This window comes from Lithobates pipiens, unplaced genomic scaffold (genome assembly GCF_037356315.1).
Source record: "Lithobates pipiens isolate NorthernLeopardFrog02 unplaced genomic scaffold, aLitPip1_a1.2 Scaffold_27, whole genome shotgun sequence".
Classification (NCBI taxonomy): Eukaryota; Metazoa; Chordata; class Amphibia; order Anura; family Ranidae; genus Lithobates; species Lithobates pipiens.
In genome coordinates this window covers 95,085,012-95,108,419 of record NW_027507788.1, presented here as the reverse complement: position 1 = coordinate 95,108,419, position 23,408 = coordinate 95,085,012, and the positions used below count along the sequence as shown (strand labels likewise).

General features: G+C 42.4%; 1 protein-coding gene across 1 annotated transcript in view; it reads left to right on the top strand.

Moving 5' to 3' along the window:
* The window catches only part of CBLC (Cbl proto-oncogene C), a 52,154-nt gene that overhangs the window by 17,859 nt on the left and 10,887 nt on the right, over window positions 1-23,408 (top strand). Inside the window, exons 3-6 of the mRNA XM_077457233.1 lie at window positions 934-1,090; window positions 4,765-4,886; window positions 18,667-18,801; window positions 20,271-20,358. Of these exons, the coding sequence (XP_077313359.1) occupies window positions 934-1,090; window positions 4,765-4,886; window positions 18,667-18,801; window positions 20,271-20,358 (502 nt within the window). The remainder of the gene's footprint in view (window positions 1-933; window positions 1,091-4,764; window positions 4,887-18,666; window positions 18,802-20,270; window positions 20,359-23,408) is intronic.

Genomic DNA, 23,408 nt, shown 5'->3' with positions numbered 1-23,408 from the left:
TACAGGACTACAAAATAAAAGCCAGATTTCCGTGCAAAATAATTGTACCGCTTTCAGCACCTAATTCCAGACTGAATCATACCGCCAGGGAGGTTAATCTAAATCAAGCTATCGCTCTGTCCACAGCAACTACACTACACAGGGCCGTCGTGTAGGTAAGCCTTATATTGTGTGGAGCGTGGACTTAGTCCCCCTGAGCCATGATTGGCCAAAGGCACCCTGCCTTTGGCCACTTATGGCTCTCTTTAGCAGAGGGCGCTGGGATTGGCCAAAGCATGCAGGTCATGTGCATGCTTTGGCCAATCCTCATACAGAAATGCACTGCGATCTCGCAGTGCATTATGGGGCCTTCCACGGCTCTTGAATTTGCCACAAATGCCCCATAATGTTCTCTCTTTGACAAACGGGCAAGCACCCGATGTTTGAGTCAACCGTATGTTCAACTCGAACATCAAGCTCATCCCTACGAGAGTATTTTTACATTAATGTTGGATCATTTTATCACTAAAATGTCCTACATTTAAATTATTGATATAGAAGCTTAGTCTTTTATGTCCATGTGGCAGTGTAATGATGGCCAGAAATTAAACAGATTCCCTTACATTGGTGGTCAATGAGAAAAATGCCACCCTTACACACAGTCAAAAAGACCATTGGAGACATGCCACTAACTCCATGCACTAACTATGCACGCAGATGGGTGGAACTCCAGCAACCTCCATGAAACCCTGGTTATGAATGGTTAATTAGAAGCTTGCTTTTGTATGTTCTTGTTGCAATCTATGAGAGATCACATTCTTTCCCTTTTTACAATGTCCATCCTTTGCCAACTGGCACTTGATAGTAGAGGTCCACATAGAGGTGATGCACCAACACAATGAAAGCTAAATTTAATCCGTTACTTATCAACATGCCATTTTTAATGTTCTACAGGTGTCTGGTGAAGTGGGAGGAGTTTAGGGATGGACTGCATCCTGTGCACAACATAGAGGCGGGGCCTCTGGAATCTGCACTGCGCAGTACGATGGATTTAACATGCAATGATCACATCTCCGTGTTTGAGTTTGACATTTTCACACGTCTTTTCCAGGTACCTAATTATATGTACAGTATGTTATCATGTAATTGATATAATGCTTTGAAAAAGTGTTATTTTTATTACTAGTAGTATTAAACCCTTAGTGCATTTTAGCATAACACACTGCACACATAAGAGAAAAAGTTCCCCAGTAAAGTATTTGTTAAAATTCTTACCCCAGAGCTTGCAAACATTTTATGCTTACCTTCTCTATGAAGTGGTTTTGCACAGGGCAGCCTCCTCCTCTTGGATCTCTCTTCGGTGCTCCTGGCCCCTCCCTTCTGTTGAGTGCCCCCACATCAAGCACCTTGCTATGGGGGCACCTGACCCCAGCTGGAGCTCCGTGTGTCCATTCAGAGATGTAGCTGCTGTTTGGCCCTTCCCCCTCTCTCTCCCGATAGGATTTCTCCAGAGCCTCTCCCATCCGCTGGAACTCGCTACCTCCACCTGTCCGGCTGTCCCCCCTACTCTTGCTACCTTCAGGCGATCCCTAAAAACTCATCTCTTCAGGAAAGCCCATCACGTCTCCAACTAATCTTCTACCACTTCCATAAACTCATTCCCCACAGTTACAACAGTTTGTACCACCTGCCCCACCCTATTAGATTGTAAGCTCTTCAGAGCAGGGCCCTCTTAATCCTCTTGTATTTTATTGTATTATAACTGTATTGTCTACTTTTTTATATTGTAAAGTGCTGTCTAAACTGTTGGCGCTATATAAATCCTGTATAATAATAAGAAGAATAATGATCGGCTAACTTACTTTGAGTCACAGCAGTGGCGCCATTGGCTCTCGCGGTTGTCAATCAGGAGGAGAGTCCCGGGTGGCTAAGACACTCGTGGACATCGCTGGAGAGAGATGGGGCTCAGGTAAATATTAGGGGGGCTGCTGCACACAGAAGGTGTTTTACCTTAATCATAGAATGCATTTAGATAAAAATAAAAACCTTCTGCCTTTACAATTCCTTTAACAGTGGACAGTGCAGTCTGGTGTCAGTCTGTTAGCTTGGAGAAGAGAGGGGGAGGGGCAGGGGAGTGCCTTGATAAACTAGGCTACAGAATGGTATCTATTGATGTACACTGTTTAGAGAGACACAGCTCTAGTGTCTGCGTGCAAGAGTGTCTTCATAGGATCCTGCAAGAGAAAGGGGCCAGCCCTGAAACTGGAAACCTGGAGCAACAGTCATGGCACCAGCTGAAACAAGAACATAGCCAAGGATTAAAAGATAAAGAAGCTGCATAAATACTTTGTGATTAAATCAGCTGCTGAAAGTGCTTAAAAACTGAAGGTTTAAAGCTTTAAAGTCAGCAGCTAAAATTCTGTAGCTGCTGATTTTTAAAATGTAATACCAGGGCCTGGAGGCCAGCACTGTCTTCCTGCAGCGGGTTTTACTTACCACTGCCAGGCCGTCTTAGATACTTGAGCTACCTGTGGCTTCCTACGTCTTCTTTTTCATTTCAGGTATATATTGGATTCCTAACAGAAGAGACGTGCCGTCATTGAGTTCTTGATGAAGAAGGGGGTGCAGGCTGTCCAATACCAGCAGAAGACTACAGAATGTTTATGGAGATGAGAGCATTGACCAGAGTCACTAATGACAAGGCATTGTCTCGTCAATGGTGTCATCTCCATAAACATTCTGTAGCCTTCTGTGGATGTCAGACACCTGTCTTTTCACACCTTTCTTCTGCTTGGAATACATTATTTACCTGAAATGAAAAAGAAGGGTTACTATGGAGAAAGAGTAAAGCTGTCCATAGACAGATTGAAATGCGATCTATCTATGGACAGGCTGGTTCCACTTCAATAGATCGACTTCAATATGACCAGCCTGTAATTTGTTTTTTTTCATACCATCGCTGCTGATGGCTATAGCCACCAGCAGTAATCATTGTATTCTGATAGCGGGGAAACCTCACACTGTCAGAATACACTAGAACAGCAGGAGAGATTCCCATATAAACGCTGATTGTGTTAATGAGGGAAGGAAGTGATATTCTTTCCTTCAATCAGTGGTTGAAGGTAAGAAAATTGCATAATCTATAGCCAACCTTACTACTAACATGTGAAATGTGAACAAGCTATGCAAGTTAAAAAAAAAAGCTATGCCAAATTCTGTATTAATTTTGCGAAAGCCCTTGTGTCTTTTTTTCAACCTCACCTACTATGTAACTATGTACAAGTCCATCAAGTCCAACCTATGTGTGTGATTATATGTCAGTATTACATTGTATATCCCTGTATGTTGCAGTCATTCAGGTACTTATCTAATCATTTTTTGAAACGATCGATGCTCCCCGCTGAGACCACCGCCTGTAGAAGGGAATTCCACATCCTTTCTTTTCTTCTAATTTTAATGAATGGCCACATGTCTTGTCAAACTCCCTTCCACAAAAAAGTTGTATCCCTGTTGTGGGGTCACCAGTACAGTATTTGTACATTGAAATCATATCCCCTCTCAAGCGTCTCTTCTCCAGAGAGAATAAGTTCAGTGCTCACAACCTTTCCTCATAACTAATATCCTCCAGGCCCTTTATTAGCTTTGTTGCTCTTCTTTGTACTCGCTCCATTTCCAGCACATCCTTCCCGAGGACTCGTGCCCAGAACTGGACAGAATACTCCAGGTGCGGCCGGACCAGAGTCTTGTAGAGTGGGAGAATTATCGTTTTATCTCTGGAGTTGATCCCCTTTTTAATGCATGCCGATATTCTGTTTGCTTTGTTAGCAGCAGCTTGGCATTCATTGCATGCCATTGCTGAGCCCATCATCTATTAGGACCTCCAGGTCCTTTTCCATCCTAGATTCCCCCAGAGGTCCCCCCCCCCAGTGTATAGATTGCATTCATATTTTTTCCACCCAAATGCATTATTTTACATTTTTTACTAATATCCTCCAGACCCTTTATTAGCTTTGTTTCCCTTCTCTCTACTCGCTCCATTTCCAGTACATCCTTCCAGAGGACTGGTGCCCAGAACTGGACAGAATACTCTAGGTGCGGCCGGAACAGAGTCTTGTAGAGCGGGAGAATTATCATTTTATCTCTGGAGTTGATCCCCTTTTTAATGCATGCCAATATTCTGTTTGTGATACAAAAAAGACCCCATCTATAGCTGACTATCGCAGTAAGAAGCATTGGAAGGCTAACAACAGGTACAAACAAGGCCAAAGATAAATCCAAGGAAAAAAACAAGCTTAACTTACCACCACCATATATAATACATTTCACCAATAAAGGAAACTATTAGGCATGTTTCATTGAAACTATTTTTTTAGGACAAGCTAAAAAAAAATGTTTTTTCTTGTTCTTGTTTATTGTTCGTAGCCCTGAAAAAGGAAGACTGGTGTATACCCCGTAACGCTTTGGCAGATTTATCTTGTGTTATTCCAATCATGAAGCTATACATTTTTCTGGACACTGCTACAATGCTCTCATTGTTTTCCTAAGCTCTAGATTCCACCCAGGGCTCTTGTTTGGGGCTCCCCGGTGTATCAGAGCTTCCTAGTTAGAGCCACTGAGCTCCACTAATCATTTACTTTTCTAATATTGAGATGAGACGTTATGTAAAGTTCTAGCACCTCATATCTTTACCCTTTGTTCTAGAAAAATGACAGAAAAAATGTAACTAGATAAGTTGGACTTGTTCTTTTTCCTAAAATGATTTTTCCTTTGTCTATGATCCAACAGCCCTGGGAGACCTTGTTGCAGAACTGGATGCTGCTTGCCGTCACCCATCCTGGTTACATGGCATTTCTCACCTATGATGAAGTTAAAGAGCTTCTACAGGGCCACACACACAAGCCTGGCAGGTATAACACCCTCTGCACTTTTATTATTATTAATCTATTAATGGACACCTGCTGTTTTGGAAAATATTATATTCACCTAAGGAAGCAGGGCATTTTTTTTTTTTTTTTACAAGGACAGCTGAATTTTACATTTTAAAAATTGCTTAAAGACGTTACCCTTGTTTGTCCATGCAGGTCAACAAAGAAATGTATTATTCATGGGGCAGTCTATGGCTCCCTGATGCTAGGTGACTGTAATATTTTTATAATTTTTAAAAATAATGTACAGTTGTCTTTCAAACAAATACCTATTCGACGATGTTTGCAGGCCCCTGGCATTATGACCCATATTTGGGGCACTTGCTCGTGGATCAACCTCTTTTGGGACAATGTACTGCAACTTTATGAAAGACTTTGGGGGAAAGTTAGGAAACTGATCACCCACATGACTGTCCTGTCGATGCTGCCAGGTTCCTATAAACAAATCAAAAAGAGCTTTATTAGACATTTCCTTACTGCTGCTCGATCTGTAATAGCCATACATTGGGGACAAACCGAACCACCATCGCTGGCTAATTGAGCTTTTGAAATGGACAGAACTGACCATCTGGAACACGATAGCCTGGGAGGAAGACAGAAGAGTCATACCGGCTCACATGGATAGTATAGTCCCATTTTCGCTATTCCTCTAATTTTACATCTTTAATTCAGGCAGGGCTTGAGTGTTTGGCGACTTCCTGGATCTCCATGTTTGAATCCCTCTTTTTCTCCCCGAGCCCCCTTTTTTTTTCTTCATCTTCTTTCCTTCCCCTTGCCTTCCATATCTATCCATGATTCTTCCCCCTCATCGGTCAACGTGACGACTGCCCCAGACCTGGTACGGCAGTTTTGCTTACCTGATCCTCGCTCTTGCAGGCTCTTCCAAGCTGCTTTACCAATCCCCACATCCTCTTTTTCTCTATGCTCCAGCGGTTGCGGACCAAGGCAGAGCCCATTACCACACGCTGAACATGAGGGACATTTTACTGCTGGAGCATAGAGAGAAGTGCTGCAGAAAAAAGCATATGTGCCGTGACCATGTGATCACTTCTTTCTTGCTTTTTTCTGCACTCATCCTCTTTGGGCTAGGCCTTTTGGCTAAGTACGGGGCAATTTTGGTAGCTACCAGGCCTCAAAGCCTAGCCTACTCCCTAGCACGGGCACTATTTATTTATTCATTTTTTTCCTCTCACGTTTGTCACTTTGCACTTTTGTCTATGTCTTTATTACTTGGATGGAAGGTGTGGGTCTTTGGGGCCTACCCTGAAGTCTAGGGGGTAGATGTGTGGACATTAGGTTCCTTTCTCCCATGAACAGGGGAGTCTCTTTTCAGGAGAGCCCCTCAGCTAGTCCTTTTTTTGGCTTCTGCTGAGAGGGGTCTGCTAGGTCTTTTGGCTAGGTGGACCTTGTTCAAACCTTGCCCCTGTCAGGACCCTTGTGCCCCGGGGAGGTCAGGGTAAGGTCTTACCATTTCGGGGGGTGTACCAAACGCACATTCTTATAGTGGTGTTCCACCCGCAATTTTTTAATTTTTTAAAGTCAGCAGCTACAAACACTGTAGCTGCTGACTTTTAATAAGGACACTTGCCTGTCCAGGTATACCACGATGTCAGCCCCACCGAGACCGATCCATCCATTGGATAGGGTACAGGCACCACCATTCTAATTAAGGGAAACAGCTTCACTGCCCATTTCCTACTGCGCATGTGTGAGTCGTGCAGCACATTGTGAATGGTCGGCTGTCTTCTGGGACACACACATGTCCTATTAGACATCGTAGGGGGGGGAGGGGCTCGCCGAAGAGGAAATGACATCCTGCGCCACAGAATGGCTGGATCGGAAGTGCAGGCTGTACTTCATAAAAAGGGGAGTTACAATTTTTTTTTTTCTAACTAGCCAAAAACAAGGTGCGGGGAGGTGGTCTTTCATTTAAGACCACAACTCAAAAGTGGGTGGAACTCCCCTTTAAGTGCACTTTTTTTGTGTATGTTTCACATGCACTTTTTTGTTCCTCTGGGTTTTTGTTTTTGCACACCACCACAGATTAAAACAAAAAAAATAATGAAAATAACTAAAAACATTTATAAATAATGCTAATTACCAGAATCTAGCTTCAGATTAGCATTCATTGGTCCTGCAGCCAGGCTCAGGTTTGAAAAGGAAATGTCAGCACTGTGAGCCAAAAGATTGCAGTACTACACTTCTAGCTTGGTGACAGCAGACAATTTGCTTCTTAATTGCAGTAAAAAAAAGTGAAATTACTGATTCAACTGTGGGGCTCTTGGTTCACATGACTGGCTGGACAGAATTACAGTTCTTTGGCAAGTTTTACATATTTCAACTGTGTATTTGGCTGTATGCCCAGTGTTGGGCTTTACGCTAAATTGTTTTTGTCAAGCCTAGGGGTGCATAGTTACTTGGTTTCTCAGGAAATCTGAGAAGTTGACTTGTATAGGTCTTACATGTTGCAGTCTTCGTATTGCTGATTGATATTTTATGTATGTAGACTTGTTGGAAAGGTGTAAGTAGAGATCTCAAGTTCTCAACCACATGAAAGTTTTATAATATGCACTTATGTTTATCTTTACCCTACAACTGTAGGGCATTGATTCAGCAATAAGGTTAGCAGTGATTGTTTCACGGTGCCAACATCCAAATATAGGGATATAGAAATAAAGGGATTCCCCTTGGGGTAGGGCTTTAGTGGCACTTAGATAAAGGTCACAAATCCATAATTCATTTATGGATTTGTGACCTTTATCTAAGTGCCGCTAAAGTCCTACCCCAAGGGGAATCCATTTCTTTCTATGGCATTGATCCAGTAGTCATGCAATTAGGAAAGCCCCTCCTGAAATTGTTTATGGTCAATTTTACTTGCATGTGTTTTTTACTTGCATGTGTTTTTTAGACAAGCTATTTCCGTGTACTTACTGAAATCTTTTAAAACCACAAATACTAAAGTGTGAGCTTTACACTTAAAGAGGAAGTAAACCCTGATGAGTTTACTTCCTCTTTCATTCCCTGCAAAGGTAAAGCATAATGGACTACTATACATCGCATAGTAGTCCATTATGTGTCACTTACCTGACACAGGAGCCAGCGAAGTCACCACTGTCCCCTGTAGTCTGGCGCATAATCTTCTCGGTTGGTCTCGCTGCTCCGCCGCTGTCATTCGGCGAAGCCGCAATGACGTCACTCCCGTGCATGCGCACGGGAGCCGCCACTCGCGGCATATCGCCGTTGACCGCGGCGCGCTCAGTGCGCCTGCGCACCACTGTCTACGGCGCATGTGCCGTAGACAGCGGTGCCTGTCTTTCGGCAAATATCTCCTAAACTGTGTAGGTTTAGGAGATATTTCTTGGACCTACAGGTAAGCCTTAATCTAGGCTTACCTGTAGGTCAAAGTTGGTTGTAAGGGTTTACAACCACTTTAATTATAGTTGTTTATTTTCAGAGGTTTGCAACAATGGGATTAGTTAAACAGAGCATATCCCTCTATAGTGTTGCTTTAATCTAAAGCACCTAGTGTGATTTCTGTCATCCCACTGCTATCTGCATGACTCGTTTCTGATGGGTCCTGCCTGCCTCGGGAGATGGCCTGTCCCCCCCTCCAGCACACAGATGGTGATTGACAGCCCCTGCTGTGCATATTTCGCAATAAGACTGTGTGTGTGTTTGGCAGGGGGGAGGGTTTTCCCTCCAGTCAGGTCTCCAATTACACCCAGCTCTCCTCATTATGCTATGCAGTATGTGATTTCAAATCCCTTGCCCACTGCTTGCTAAAGCTGAGAAATGAAAAACAAAAGAACAAAAAATATTGCGCTTGGGGTAAACCTAAAAGCTGCAACTACAAACCATCTAATATCAAGATATGGAAAAACTCTGAAAAAATTATATATAAAGTTGCGCTGAAATTACATGAAAAATGAAAAGTGAAAAATCAAATGCAAATTATTGAGATTATAAATCAAAAAACATCCTGTGTAAAGCTCAATCAAGAAAGTCTTTTTGTAATAAGGGACTCTCTGTTTCCAAGGAAAACCAATGGATAGGAAAATCAATCCTTTTTACGAATTCAGTGTAATCTTCTTACAAATCCAAAGCTGAAAAAAGTTTGACCCTTACCACAATGGGTGGACTCCCAGTCAATGGAGTCGTTAGCGTGAGCAGCCAGCCCTCTGCAGGGTTCTTTTACATGTAATCCGTTCCGTTGTGCTGCTAAACGCATGGATAGATGCAGATCATTCGGAAGTAATCGGCATAGATTACAACGATTCTGTACGTCCTCCTTCCCTTCTCGAACACCGTAGATTGTGGTAATCCGATCTCTCTGTACGTCTGGAGTTTGTGTATAGCTCCCCAGCGAATCGTCCGATGTCAAGGTTTTTCAATACGCAAACCTGTGGTAAGACACAAACTACTCGGGCCTCTCGCCCACGAGTAGAAGGAAGGGGGAAAACAAAGAAGGACTCCGATCGTGAACGGAAAGCGGTAAATTTACTAAAAAATATTAAAAAAAAATTTCAAACATACAGCAGACCAAAGATATGATCGAATAGGTCCGATTCTAGAGGAAATTTTTAATATACAATAGACCAATAGACCAAAGGTATGACCAAATTGGTCTGATTCTAACAAATGAAAAAAATATATATGCATAAAAAGCCGGTTAAAAATAAGAACAAATATACACCCGTGCTAGGGAATATTCTAAGCGTGGTGGTATCAGCACAAACAGCCCGACATGTTTCGTAAAAACTTACATCCTCCTGGGGCAGGAGGATGTAAGTTTTTACGAAACATGTCGGGCTGTTTGTGCTGATCTATCCATGCGTTTAGCAGCACAACGGAACGGATTACACGTAAAAGAACCCCACAGAGGGCTGTCTGCTCGCGCTAACGACTCCATTGACTGGGAGTCCACCCATTGTGGTAAGGGTCAAACTTTTTTCAGCTTTGGATTTGTAAGAAGATTACACTGAATTAGTAAAAAGGATTGATTTTCCTATCCATTGGTTTTCCTTGGAAACAGAGAGTCCCTTATTACAAAAAGACTTTCTTTCTTGATTGAATTTTACACAGGATGTTTTTTGATTTATAATCTCAATAATTTGCATTTGATTTTTCACTTTTCATTTTTCATGTAATTTCAGCGCAACTTTATATATAATTTTTTCTAAAGCTGAGAAATAGCTTTTGATCTGTGTGTTTTAGAAGACTGTAGAAAATAGAGGGCTACAGATAAACAGGTTCAACTTGCACTTGAGGCTTGCCACTTCAGTGATTATATGTAAGAGTTTACAATCACTAGGAAACCATTTTGATGTTAAATGCTTAATAGCTAAGATGAAATTTTCATATGGACTAAATTAAGGAACATTTCCTGTATTTTGACTTCACTTCAACTTCATCTTTTTCACAACTCTGAATAGTTCTTGAAGTTACTAATGCAATTGAAAAAAGCTGATTCATGATTATAAGGAAAAGAACAAGCAGCATTGTTAACGATTTGGACATAACTTTGTCATTCTTTAGGTGGAAGATCTGATCAAGGAAGATGTTGCTTGTGAAATGTACATAGAAATACTTGTGATTCCAATAAGGGGGCCAGACTAAATTCAACCTGCTATGCTGACCCTTGTATGGCCAGTATAGCAGGTTGAATTAAAAAAAACTGACTCAATTTCATTCTGTGTGGATGGGGGAATCCTCCCCACTGTGTCATTGTATTCTGACAGCGGTGAGACCTCCTGCCATCAGCATACACAGATCAGCGCTGCAGCCTATTGCCTGCACAGATCAAGTGAAGATATGTGACAGTGGAGATGGACAGACCAGATTCTGTTCAACCACATTGGTCACACATGGATTGAAATGCGTCCAGTCCCTGCTGAATTGTCTTTGTATGCGTTCGTTTTAACTGTACTCTACATATGAAACCCCCAAGCTTGAAGGGTTGTCCACTTATATTTGGCTATATGATCAGGTCAGGTGGGATCATCAGGAGTGTAATTTCACAGCACACCCAAATACTTTGTGCTTTACATGTACTCACAATAATGTGTTGTTGCTTATTCTTCTGGAAGAAACCATGAGTGAGTTATAGAAGCAAGGAGGTGAGGATTCTGGGCAACAATACTCAGGTAGCCCATGGCGGGATTTAACGATGCTCAATTGGTACTAAGGGGCCCAAAGTGTGCCAAGAAAATAACCCCCCCCCCCCCCCACGCCATTACAGCACCACCACCAGCCTGAGCCATTAATACAAGGCAGGATAGATCCATGCTTTCATGTTGTACATGTCAAATTCTGACCCTACCATCTAAATGTCACAGCTGAAATCGAGACTCATCAGACCAGGCAAGGTCTTTCCAATCTTCTATTGTCCAATTTTGGTGAGCCTGTGCGAATTGTAGCCGAAGTTTCCTGTTCTTAACTGACAGGATTGGCACCCGGTGTGATCATCTGATGCTGCAGCCCATCTGTTTCAAGGGTGTGTTGTGAATTTAGAGATGGTATTCTGCATACCTTGGTTGTAACAAGTGGTTATTTGAGTTATAGTTTCTGTTCAACCACAGAGGCCACATATGGATCAAAATTTGTCTGGTCCCTGCTGAACCAGCTACATTTTGATCCATGTATGGCCAGCTTAATTGTCTTTGTATGCAGTAGAATTAGCTGTACCCTACTTATGAAAAAAGCAAGCTCGGAGGGTTGTCCACTTATGTTTGGCTACATGGCCAGGTCAGGTGGGATGGTCAGGAGTGTAGCAGCACATCCAAATACTTTGTGCTTAATATGTACTCGTACAATAATTCTTTGTTGTTGCTTATTCTTCTGGAATGAACCATGAGTGAGTTACAGAAGCAAGGAGGTGAGGATTCTAGGCATTTAGAGGGCATGGTTACAAGAAAGAAAAATTTGATGATTTTGTGGTATCATCATGACGTTGGAGTATTCTGGCACAATGCAAAGCACCTGTCTCCGCGGCCTCTGAAGTGGTTTTTATGCAGCTTGTTGGTTGTGCAATCAAAGAGTGAAGCAAATCTTATTCAGATTTATGGTGAGTGATGTCACTCATCTAACATGACCCATGAATGAAGAACCTCACTTTCAATCAAAGGTTTATGAGACAGGGATTATGCTTCATGTCAAAATTGCATTAAATGTTATGGTGATAAAACTCTCACCAGGATACAAATTATCACTGTTGATGGACTTTAAACTCTAATTTGAATACTTCCCTGATTATTCCTTGCCCCAGGTTCACCTGCTTATTTCTGGAAGTGACATTAATGTGAAATGCATTTATAGTGCCTGGGAGTAACAAGGACAGAACACCTGTACTGAGTGTACATACAATATATACCTTGCATTTAATGAAAGTAATATTAGTTTGTAATTGTTTGCCAAACACAAGCATTAAATACACTTCTAACATTACTGTATGGTCAGCTCTAGTCAGTGCAAAAATGTAATTGCTATATTTTTGGCCAACATCCAGTATTATTAACTGATGCGGATTTGATTGGGTATGTTTGTTCAGATAATTATAGGTATTGCTAAAACCGTAGTGGCAACTAATGCCCCGTACACAACGATCCGACTTTCCTACAACAAAACTGTAGATTTTTGTTCGAAGGTTGTTGGCTCCAACTTGTCTTGCATACACACGGTCACACAAATGTTGGCCAACAATTAAGAACGTAGTGACGTACAAGACGTACGCGATATCTCCATTACGAATGCTAGTTTTACAAGACCGAGCGCTTCCGGCTCGTACTTTATTCTGAGCATGCATGGACTTTTTTGCGATGGACTTGTGTACACATGATCGGAAAGTCACACAACAAAAATGTGTTGGCGGAAAATTTGAGAACCTGCTAGCTAACATTTGCTGGCGGAAAGTCCACCAACAAATGTTCGATGGAGCATACACACGGTCAAACTTTCCGGCAACAAGCTCACATCCAACATTTGTTGTCGGAAAATCCAAACATGTGTACAGGGCATAAGGATAAGGAAATCTACTTTGATTTGACTTGCAGGTTCATTGACTTCTCTCTGACCTTTGAAAAACTTAAGGCCCGTACACACGATCGGACTTTTTGACAACAAACATGCAAATTAGCTGTTTTGGAGCAACATCCGACCGTGTGTACGCTCCATCGGACAAACATTTCCCGTTTTTCATCTGACTTTTGTTGGCTGTGCGAACGGACAAACTTTTTGACAGCATAAGTCCGATGCAGCAAAGTCTGTGTGTACGCAAAACCATCGGACTTTTGTACAAGGTACAAACACGCATGCTGAGAACCAATGCAAAAGATTAGCCAATACAGAAGTTGACTAAAGGTGGCGCTGGAGTAATTGAACGTCCTCTTTTGAAGTGTTTGAAGTTGAAACGCCACTACGTTCGTGTTTGTTGCCTAAAAAGTTCAATCGCGTGTATGTAATACAAACTTGTGGACTACGCCCTTTGTACAAAAGTCCACAGGAAAGTTTGTACAAAGTCCGATCATGGGTATGAGGCTTTAGTAGTGAATCCCATTGAATTTTGGCCATTTTAAATGCAAATAAGCAAACTACTGTGAAAAAAAGGGCAAAGGGTGCTGGGTACTGCCATGAGGGACATTTAACAAATCAAATGCCATAGAATGAGAAGAGGGTCCTTTGCTTCAATTTCAAGGACAATATAAAAAAAAATGCAAATCCTTTAAATAACTTGCATTTAATCCGCATGTGATATTAAAGAACAGTATGATTCTTGCAGACAGCATCCATGACCTCCTTGTTCTCGCATCATATATTCTTTGTAATTCATTTTTTTTCAACTTTTACATTAGTATGGATAAAATAGAACAGCAGCATAACTAGCTAAATTATGTCAACTTGAAGGCTTTTTTTAGATAATATTGGCTGCAAAACCAGTTTTTTAAGCAAGCAGTAATTGGCCTAAATCAGGGATAGACAACCTTACGGAGGTGGAGATCTACCTGAACAACACAGGAGAAGTCAAAGATCACTGGACACAGTGTCGCCTCTTCACACCTGATTTTATCATCTAATTGCAGGACTACTGTGTCACAAATGCATGCATTGCACGGCAATCATGGGTTGAAATGGCAACATATCGTTTCCTCACCACCTATCAACACACACACTCGGATTTCTTTTCAGAGCACTTGTGCTCATTCACACGTAAAGCTAAGGGGTAGTAAAACAGCAAGATATAATGGAAGTCTATGGCTAAGTGCAGCAAACCCACAGGAAAGCTGCAGGTACACTGCACTGCTCCGCGGTGTGGGTAAACAGCAGAACATCAGTGTGAAAGCAACCCTATACTATTATGCCCCGTGTATTTCCTTCACACTGACCTGAAGAGCTCTTCTTTCCTGATGCTGGCACTACTATGGAGACCGCTAGGCGGGATAAGAGGTGGAGTGCAGTAGGTATCACTCCACATAGGACAGAATCCGTCACTATGGAGGAGGCATCGGCTTATATGGGGCTCTTGCTCCCTACAACAGCTACAACTTTACAAGTAGTCCCTCTGCATTTCACTCTGTTTGATGCTCTTGAATGGCAGGTCATCAAACCCAGACTGAGATCCACTGGTATTTTACAGGTTGCTAACCCCTGGCCTAAATTGACTGGTGGAAGTAGCAGACCAAACCAGTTTAGTAAAATTTACTCTTCAAAAAAATAAAGCTTCATACAAATTGTCCAGTTGCAAAAATGGTTTAATAGTGTATCTTTTTTTGCCGTACCAGACTTTATTGTCTTATTCCAAATGTAGGTTTCAGGTATGGATAGAATAATACACAAGTGTCAGAAACCATGAATCAGACTGAGACAGAAGTACAGTTAAATCACACTTGTTTAATAATAATAATAAAAAAGATAAATAGAGTAAACGTAGTCAAAACATAGCCAGAGTTCAGGAACCAGAATGGATAGTCAGACAAGCCAAAATGTCAGGGAGCAAGAAGGAATGTCTGCCAAGGCAGTCTTTAACAGGAACACAAGCGAGCGTCTCTAGAGATGTGACCAAGGCGAAGGCAGAGATCATCTGGACTGGATGGCTTAAGTAGGCAGGACCGACGAGCAGGATCATCAACAGGTGAGTCACTGTGGAGAGATAGGAGCTGGCAATTAGCCGACAGCTAAGCGGCCAGCTCAGAGAAGGAAGAGCTGAGCCCAGCCCTGCCAACAAGCACTTGAATAAGCAATAGAGATAAAGCAGGTTTTATTGTGCGATAAAAATCAAAGCGTATTCTTTGAAAGGCAGTAGCCACAAATATTGTTCAGTGGCTGGGCAGTATTTAAGCAGTGTGGTTAGGCCACAATATAAGAGGTAGAGATAAGGCAGGTTTTATATTGAAATAGAAATTAGAGTGTATTATTTGAGAGCCAATATTCACAAATACTGTTAGTTCACTGGACAGTTTATTTTTATTATTATTCAGAAAGAATATGAACTTCATAAATCGCAAACAACTTGCATTAAGGTTTACATTTCAAATAAGCCAATTGCCAGCATACATAATCAAATAAACCAACAAACATAGTACTCTGGGGTTTTATATTTATTAAACAAATGCACAAATAATACTGAGCTATGGAGAGCAAAACTACATGAGGTTTTGTTATGCCCTTCAATCGCCATGCTTATTTGGTATAAGTAGAGTGGAACTGAAGGTGATGTGGGGTCAGCCACCTCTCAGCCTGGATCTTGTCACCTTCATAAGAAAACAAGTAATGGCACCACCAGTTCTAAGCCCACGTACACACGGTCGGAGATTTTGCCAACCAAATCCGTCGGATTTTGCCCGTCGGATTTAGTCCGACGGATTGTGTCCGAAACTGTTGCATACACACGGTCGGGCCAAGTTGGCGAAAAATCCGATCTTTCAGAACGTGATGACGTAATTTAGTTACGATGGGACTACATTCAGGCTAGTAGCCAATAGCTTTGATGTAGGAATTTGATCTGAGCATGCGTGGCACTTGGTCCGATGAAAATGCTCTACACATGATCGGATTAGGTCCGTCCAGCCCAGTTGGTCTGGAAATATTTCCAACATGTTGGAAAATTGGGTCGGACGGAGATTCGGACGGAATCAGTCCGATGCATACCACACACAGTCGGATTATCTGACGACACGGTCCGATAAGACTCATTCCGACAGATTCTCCGACCGTGTGTACAAGGGCTAAGGATGTGTCCTTCCCTGCATCCTTACCAACCGCCAGAAGATTTATCCAGTGTGCCATGAAGGATGTCTAGCATTCCAGCCCATGCTTATTGGACCACATGTGTATCTTGTGTCATTGGACCACTGGGTGAAGATGTTAGAGGCAGATGCATTATATTTTGTATGCTAGCTGAAGCGCAGAGATGGCTTTCTGAGCAAATAAATGGGGGCTGGATACCTCCCACTATAGTGTAGCACAGGCCATAAATTCATTCCACAACCAGAACAGTGCAGCTGTAAAGCTAACAGTTTTTCTAAACTGGTATTAGGATGTTGGGTATGGGGGGAAAATGGAGATAATTTTTTCTTCAGTTTCAGCAACTGGAAATGAGACACCTGCCCTAGAATGGATGCTGGTGAAGATGACGGCTTGGGTGTAGGAGAATTGTGTTGAGGTTATTTGCCTACCCCCCCCCCCCCCCCGCCTCAGCGTGGCCCTATCACCCTCTGCTCCACTTGATGTGGCATATTTAAAGCCTTTAAAAACCCTGTGAAAGTTTCCTCTCTTTCACTAGAGATTACAGATGTTTCTTAATGTATGACCCAAATGGCCTGTATGTTTACCATGGCTGAAATGCTGCAGGCAGAAATTGGAGCACAAAATAATGTTGTTGACATTAGATATGGTTAAATAGGCCCACAATGCATAGCTCTGTGAGTTGGCTTTAGGGAAAGCAGTGGCATATACTTGTGGGGCAGTACTATAATATGGATAAGGACGGCTGCTCCCTCCAGTCCTTTGCAGGCTGGACCTAGACAAAATCTGCCCTCCCTGATGTTCTGCCTCTCCCTCAGAACTTTTCTTCTCACCAATTGGTGGCATCCACAGATGGTCTGCCACCTCATTATTCACCCAAAGCTCATCGCTGGGGCCCTTGTTGTAATTAAACTTCAGCTGCTGGAACCTCACTGCCTTTTGCAAGCTGCTCCCTTACTTAGGTTCCCTCTCCTTATGGTCATGTTTCTCTCAACCTCAATTTTAAAAAAAGAAAAAAAGGAATGTTTGTTTATGACCAATATCGTCTTTCAGCAAGTCTATGATCGCATTCTAAAAAAAATCCTTATTGCCATTTTGTGCGACTATGACAGGATTGACAGAAGAGGAGGAAGAAGTGGGTGCAGGCTGCTGTTCTGGTCCTGGGAGAAGGAAGAGGAGGAATGCCACTCAATTACCTCCTGCATGTGTTGTGGCTATATAACACAACCTATCTGAGAGAAAAAGGGCAGACATGCCCTGCTTTTAAATGTTGTGGGCCAACTACTTCTTTGTCCCTCAGAACCTGTCCCCTCATACCTCTGCATGCAGAATGTTTTTCACTTTAGGTCTGCCTGTATTTGTTTTCTTCAAATAAAGGGGAGCGCCAAAATGTAATGTCAGTTATGGAAATAGATGGGATAAATATGTGTGCTTTGGTGTGCACAACGGAATAATTTTACCATTTTTTTTTTAGGACCCACGAACATGCAGAGTAGCAGTAATTATGAACCTCGTCCATAGTGGCAATGGGTAGGTTTAAGTTTAGGGGATTTACTATTGCAGTAAATCTGAAGCCAAAACTTTTTGGATATAGTGGGCGGTGGTTAAAACCCCATTTGGTTCCTATTTGGAGAGAAAACCCTCCAAAATGAAGGGAAGTTTTCTCTGACACAGACATCATCAAAACAGGTGTCTCCATTATAATATTTCCCCTCACCTTTATTTGAAGTGATAATCATAACCTTTTGGATATATCCTATCACGTTTTTATTGTGGCAATGGCTACCAGGACAAAAAGGAACTGTGCAACGCCTCAGTGTGGATACAAACAGCAATAAAACTTGCTTGGATATGGTTAGAAAGAGTTATAAAGTGTTTTAACAAGGATGTATTTTACAATCATATTGTTTTTACCTGGTTCCTGGTGCTTTCTACGGTTAGGCAAGACATGAAAATATTAAAAAAGTAAAACAATCATCAAATTGATTTTAAAAAGCTTTGTCAAAACAAAATAAAGGAGAAATCAAGCCAGGATGCAGAGTATACAGACTGAATGTTCTGAACCCTTCAGTTGCAAACTTGTTCCCAGTCAGTGACTTACAAGAAATTGAATCTAGAGCAGCGTTTCTCATCCTTTTTAACACAGAGGAACCCTTGAAATTGTTCTCCGGTCTCAGGGAACCCCTGCTAAAAATGTGAAATCTACAACTCATGATACATTAGTGTGATGGTCAGTGGGAAGAATGCTCTTTACACTTGTGGTCATCCTTACAGATATCTAAAAAGATCAATGGTGTCAGTGGGAACTTATCTGAGAGGTGAAACTTGCTCAATGCTAAAGGAACCCCTAGCAAACCTCTGGAGGAACCCTGGTTGAGAATCGCTGATCTAGAGGATAAGAATAAGTGCCAGGCAATTACATTTTTTTACAAGCAGGTGGCAAAGTCAGCACAGGAAACTGTCCAATAACTTTCAAGGTGAACATATACAGACTTTAATTAATACTTGGCCTCCTGTTTTTCCATAGTTATATCTTCCGGTTAAGCTGCACACATCTCGGACAGTGGGCCATTGGCTATGTGACCTCTACTGGCGGTATCCTGCAGACCATCCCTCACAAGTCTTTATATGAAGCCCTGAATGAAGGAGAGAAAGAGGGCCTGTGAGTCAGAAATGCATCTTTGGGTTTTATGGGGGTCTTTAGGGGATGCAAAGAACTCAGAAGGTGCTTCAGGGGCTGTAACAGTAAGTGTTGGTCAAAGGATGTGAGGGAAAGGGCTGATTAAAAGCTGTAAGAGCGAGAGCTGTTCAGGGAATGTGAGGGTGACGAATGATCTAAGATTATGATGGCGATGGTTGGAAATGGGTTGTTAGCATGAGGATTTGATGATAAGGGCTAGTCTGGTGAGTGTGAGAGCTGGTCAGAGTCTGTGAGGGAAGCTATAATGTTGATGACTTGTCAGGTACTGTGAGGATGACTGCTGGTCAGAAGGCCTTGAGGATGACCATTGGTCAGATGTCTGTGAGGCTGAATGTTGTAGGGGTGATGGCTGGTCAGAATACTGTGAGGGTGATGGCTGGTCAAAAGGCTGTGGATGTAATGACTGGACATAAGGTTGTTAGGGTGATGGCTTGCCAGGAGACTGACCATGATGGCTGGTCTGTGGGGGTAATGGTTGGTCATAATACTGCGAAGGTGATAGCTGGTCATAAGGCTGTGAAAGCGGTGGCTTATCAGGAGACTGAGCTTGATGGCTGATCAGGGGTCTGTGAGGGTGATGGCTGGTCAGAAAGCTGTTAAGGTGATGATGGGTCAGTGGGCTTTGAGGGTGAAATATAGTCAAGGGTTTGTGAAGGTGAGACCTAGTCAGGGGTCTTTGAGGTAGGGGAAAGGACTGGCCAGGGGGCAATAAGGAAGAGGGATTGTCAGGGTCTGTGATGGTGAAAACTATTCTGGAGGCTCGGGTTGAGAGCTGATAAGGGAGGCTATAAGGGTGAGAGCCAGTCAGGACGCTGTGAAGGTGATGGCCAGTCAAGGGCCTATAAGGATGAGGGCTGATGAGAGATCGGTGAGAGTCGGGAGGGCGTGATGGTGGTGGCTGGTCAAACGTCTATCAGGGCTGATCAGAGGTCTATGAAGGCTGTTCAGGAGGCTTTGAGTGTAAGGGGAGGTCAGGGGTGTGAGGGTCATGACTGGACAGTGGGCCATAAGGGTGAGGGTTGATCAGGACTGGTCCAAATTAAGGCATGGACAAATGTTGGTTAGAGTAAGAAAATGGGTCAGGAGCCGTGAAAAAGGGGACTAGGCAGGCGCCAAGGATCAGTCAGTGGCAGTGATTAAATAAACCAGTTAAAGTTTGATTTCAGGTGGCTGACAGTGTCATTTCTTGTGGCAGACTATGAGCTTGGCCAATCTCAAGTCACCAGTGAAGTGACAAGCTATGTCCACTTTCACACAATGTTATAAACTAAAAGAATCTGATTGGTTGCAATGTGCAACACAGACATATTTATATATTCTATGTGATATTTGAATAGTCAGGGTACATTAATCACGACTATACTTTTAATATGTATTTATTTATTTAACATCTATTTATGTATTTAACATGTATGTGATGTATCAAGCAGATATCTCTATCCAAACGGGTTGAGCTGCAAACATAATGTATCATCCGTCCCCAAACCAAATCCAAACATGACGATTCAAGTGACTCAGGTATGTCAAGTGTACACTGAAAATATTTTTCAGCTAAAGAGCATGATGCAGGAAGTATAAAAGTATAACCTGTTGAGACTTTAGAGTTACTAAACGATAACAAACTTGCAGGTAGTGTTCAATTATAAGTAGTGGGAGAAGATTAAAAGGAATGTTTTTTTTTTATGACTTTCCACAGCAGAGGCGTTTCAAAGGTGTGCCAAGGGTGCTGCACAAGAGATATGCAAGGGATACAATATTCCTTATTACAACACTAAAGCTGGCCATATACTAGAAGTTCAATTCAAATAAAAAAATCTTTGTTTTTGGAATGTTTGTTCAATTTTCTAATGGTTAGTGAGGGCAAATAAATTGACAATTGTTTTTGACCCTAGTGAAGAGAAAATTGAAAGAATTAGGATGGAAAAATTCTCTCAAACAAAATTCTAATGCTGCGTACACACGACCGAACTTTCCAGCAGGCCAAGTCTGACGGTCTTCCCAACGGACTTTCGGGGGGAGTTCCCGATGGACTTTCCGAATGAACGGACTTGGCCACACACAATTACACCAAAGTCTGATGGATTCGAACGTGATAACGTACGACTGGACTAGAATAAGGAAGTTCATAGCCAGTAGCCAATAGCTGCCCTAGTGTCGGTTTTCCTTCATCAGACTAGCATACAGACGAGCGAATTTCTCCATAGGAACTGCGTCCGGTCGAAAAATTTGAAACATGTTCTAAAGTCCGTCAGATTTTTGGACAGCAAAGGTCGATGGAGCCCACACACAATCTGAATCTCCGACAGATTCGTTCTGTCGGACCTTTGCTGTCAAAGTCCGGTCGTATGTACGCGGCATTACTGCCAATGTTATTTTCAAAATCATACATGTTGTAATATGCATGTACTAGGCACAAAAGAAACCTGTTTAACCACTTAAGGACCGCCTCATGCCTGTACGCCGGCAGAATGGCATGGCTGGGCACAGGTACGTTGCCCTTTAAGAGACCAACCGTGGGTCGCGTATGCGCCGCCGGCAGCGCACTTGTGACCCAGTCCTGAGCTCCGTAACTGTGTCCGTGGGACCCGATCACTGCCAGTGTCTTGTGATCGGGTCACAGAGCTGAAGAACGAGGAGAGGTAAGTGTAAACAATCCTCTCTTCGTGCTTCCTAGTGTGGCTGTCACTGATCGTCTGTTCCCTGTTATAGGGAAAATTGATCAGTGACATCACATGCCAAGCCATGCCCCCCAACAGTAAAAAAACACACACACTCACACTTAACCCCTACACAGCCCCCTAGTGGTTAACCCGTTCACTGCCAGTGACATTTTTTCAGTAATCAGTGCATTTTTAATCGCGTTGATCGCTATATTAATGCCAATGGTCCCAAAATAGTGTCAAAAGTGTCCGATGTATCTGCCATAATGTCACAGTCCCGATAAAAAAAGCAGATTGCCGCCATTACTATTAAAAATAAGAATTAATAATAAAAAATGCCATAAAACTATCCCCTATTTTGTAGGACGCTATAACTTTTGCGCAAACCAATCAATAAACGCTTATTGCGATTTTTTTTTTTTTTTACCAAAAATGTGTAGAAGAATAGCTATCTGCCAAAACTGAGGAAAAAAAATTTTGGGGGATATTTATTGTAGCAAAAAGTAAAAAATATTGTCACTCTTTTTTTGTTTATAGCGCAAAAAATAAAAACCGCAGAGGTGATCAAATACCACCAAAAGAAAGCTCTATTTGTGGGAAAAAAAGGACACCAATTTTGTTTGGGAGCCACGTCGTACGGCACGCAATTGTCAGTTAAAGCGGCGCAGTGCCGAATCACAAAAAGGGGCCTGGACCTTTAGGTGGAAAATGGCCGGGGCTTAAGTGGTTAATATGGCTGGGATTCCATTCAAGTTGCAGATCTGGAAAAAATTTTTAGGGATTTCAAACAAAATTAGTTGAAACAAATATGGCAAGATCAAGTGCTCTAATAAAAAAATAAATAAATTGGAATTTCCATATGAATGGTCGATTGAAGTTCTACTGGTATATCAGGTACCCCTATTTTTAGTAAGAGCATCAGAGGAACTTATCTCAGTGCACACAAAACAGAGGCAGATACGGATTTTCAATTGTATTTTTCTAAAGCGTTTAGTTTACCTGGAGAGATTTTGTTTCTCTATAAGGCTGCATTCACACTTCAGGCGGGATCTCAGCATCCAATTCGCAATAGCAGGAAAATGTGACCGGCTCTCTATAGAGTTGGTTCACCTATCTCCGATGTGGCTCCAAAGCGAATTTGCACATCTGTGCATCTTTTGGTCCATTTCAGGTCTGAAGTGAGCCCAAAGGGCTGAAATCGGACCTGAAACGGTGAACCAGGACGCACACGACCTCAGCGTTTTGAATTGTGGGCAGATTTGCTGCGAATCTGCTCATGATTTAAAAGCGCTGATGTGTGAATAATAAATCGTGGGACTCGCATTTGAGATTGATTTGGATGACACCTCAAATCGCTGTGCGGTGCTGCAGTCTCGGCAAGCATGGTGCCCCAAAAAAATTCCGAACTGCTTTTGGGCGACATGCTTCCCGCAATGCGGGTTGCCGCTGAAGTGTGAATGCAGTCTGAAACTGGAGTTTTGCTTTAAGGCAGGGTTCACATTGGAACACACAACGGCTCACAGCAGGAGTCTGGTGCTTCTCCATTCACTGTTTCAGGTCAGATTTCAGCCCATATTTTGGGCTGAATTCGGACCTGAAACATGCACAGGACTCTTGTGCAATTTGCATAGGAGCCGCTGCAGAGATTGTGACTGGCTCTCTTTGGAGCGGGTTCACACATCTCCTGCTATGCAAATTGGATGCAGAGAAACCGCATCCAATTCGCATAGGTGTAAACCCAGCCTAAATGGTATATAAAACCTAAAACTGGCCAGACACTAATTTGGGCATTCCAACAAGGAACGTGTGACTTTGGATCTGCATGGTTGTTTCCTTCTCAACAAATAACAATTGTTTAACCTTCTGTTGAAGGAACATGTTGGGAAATTTTTTTCCTCAGTCAGTGTA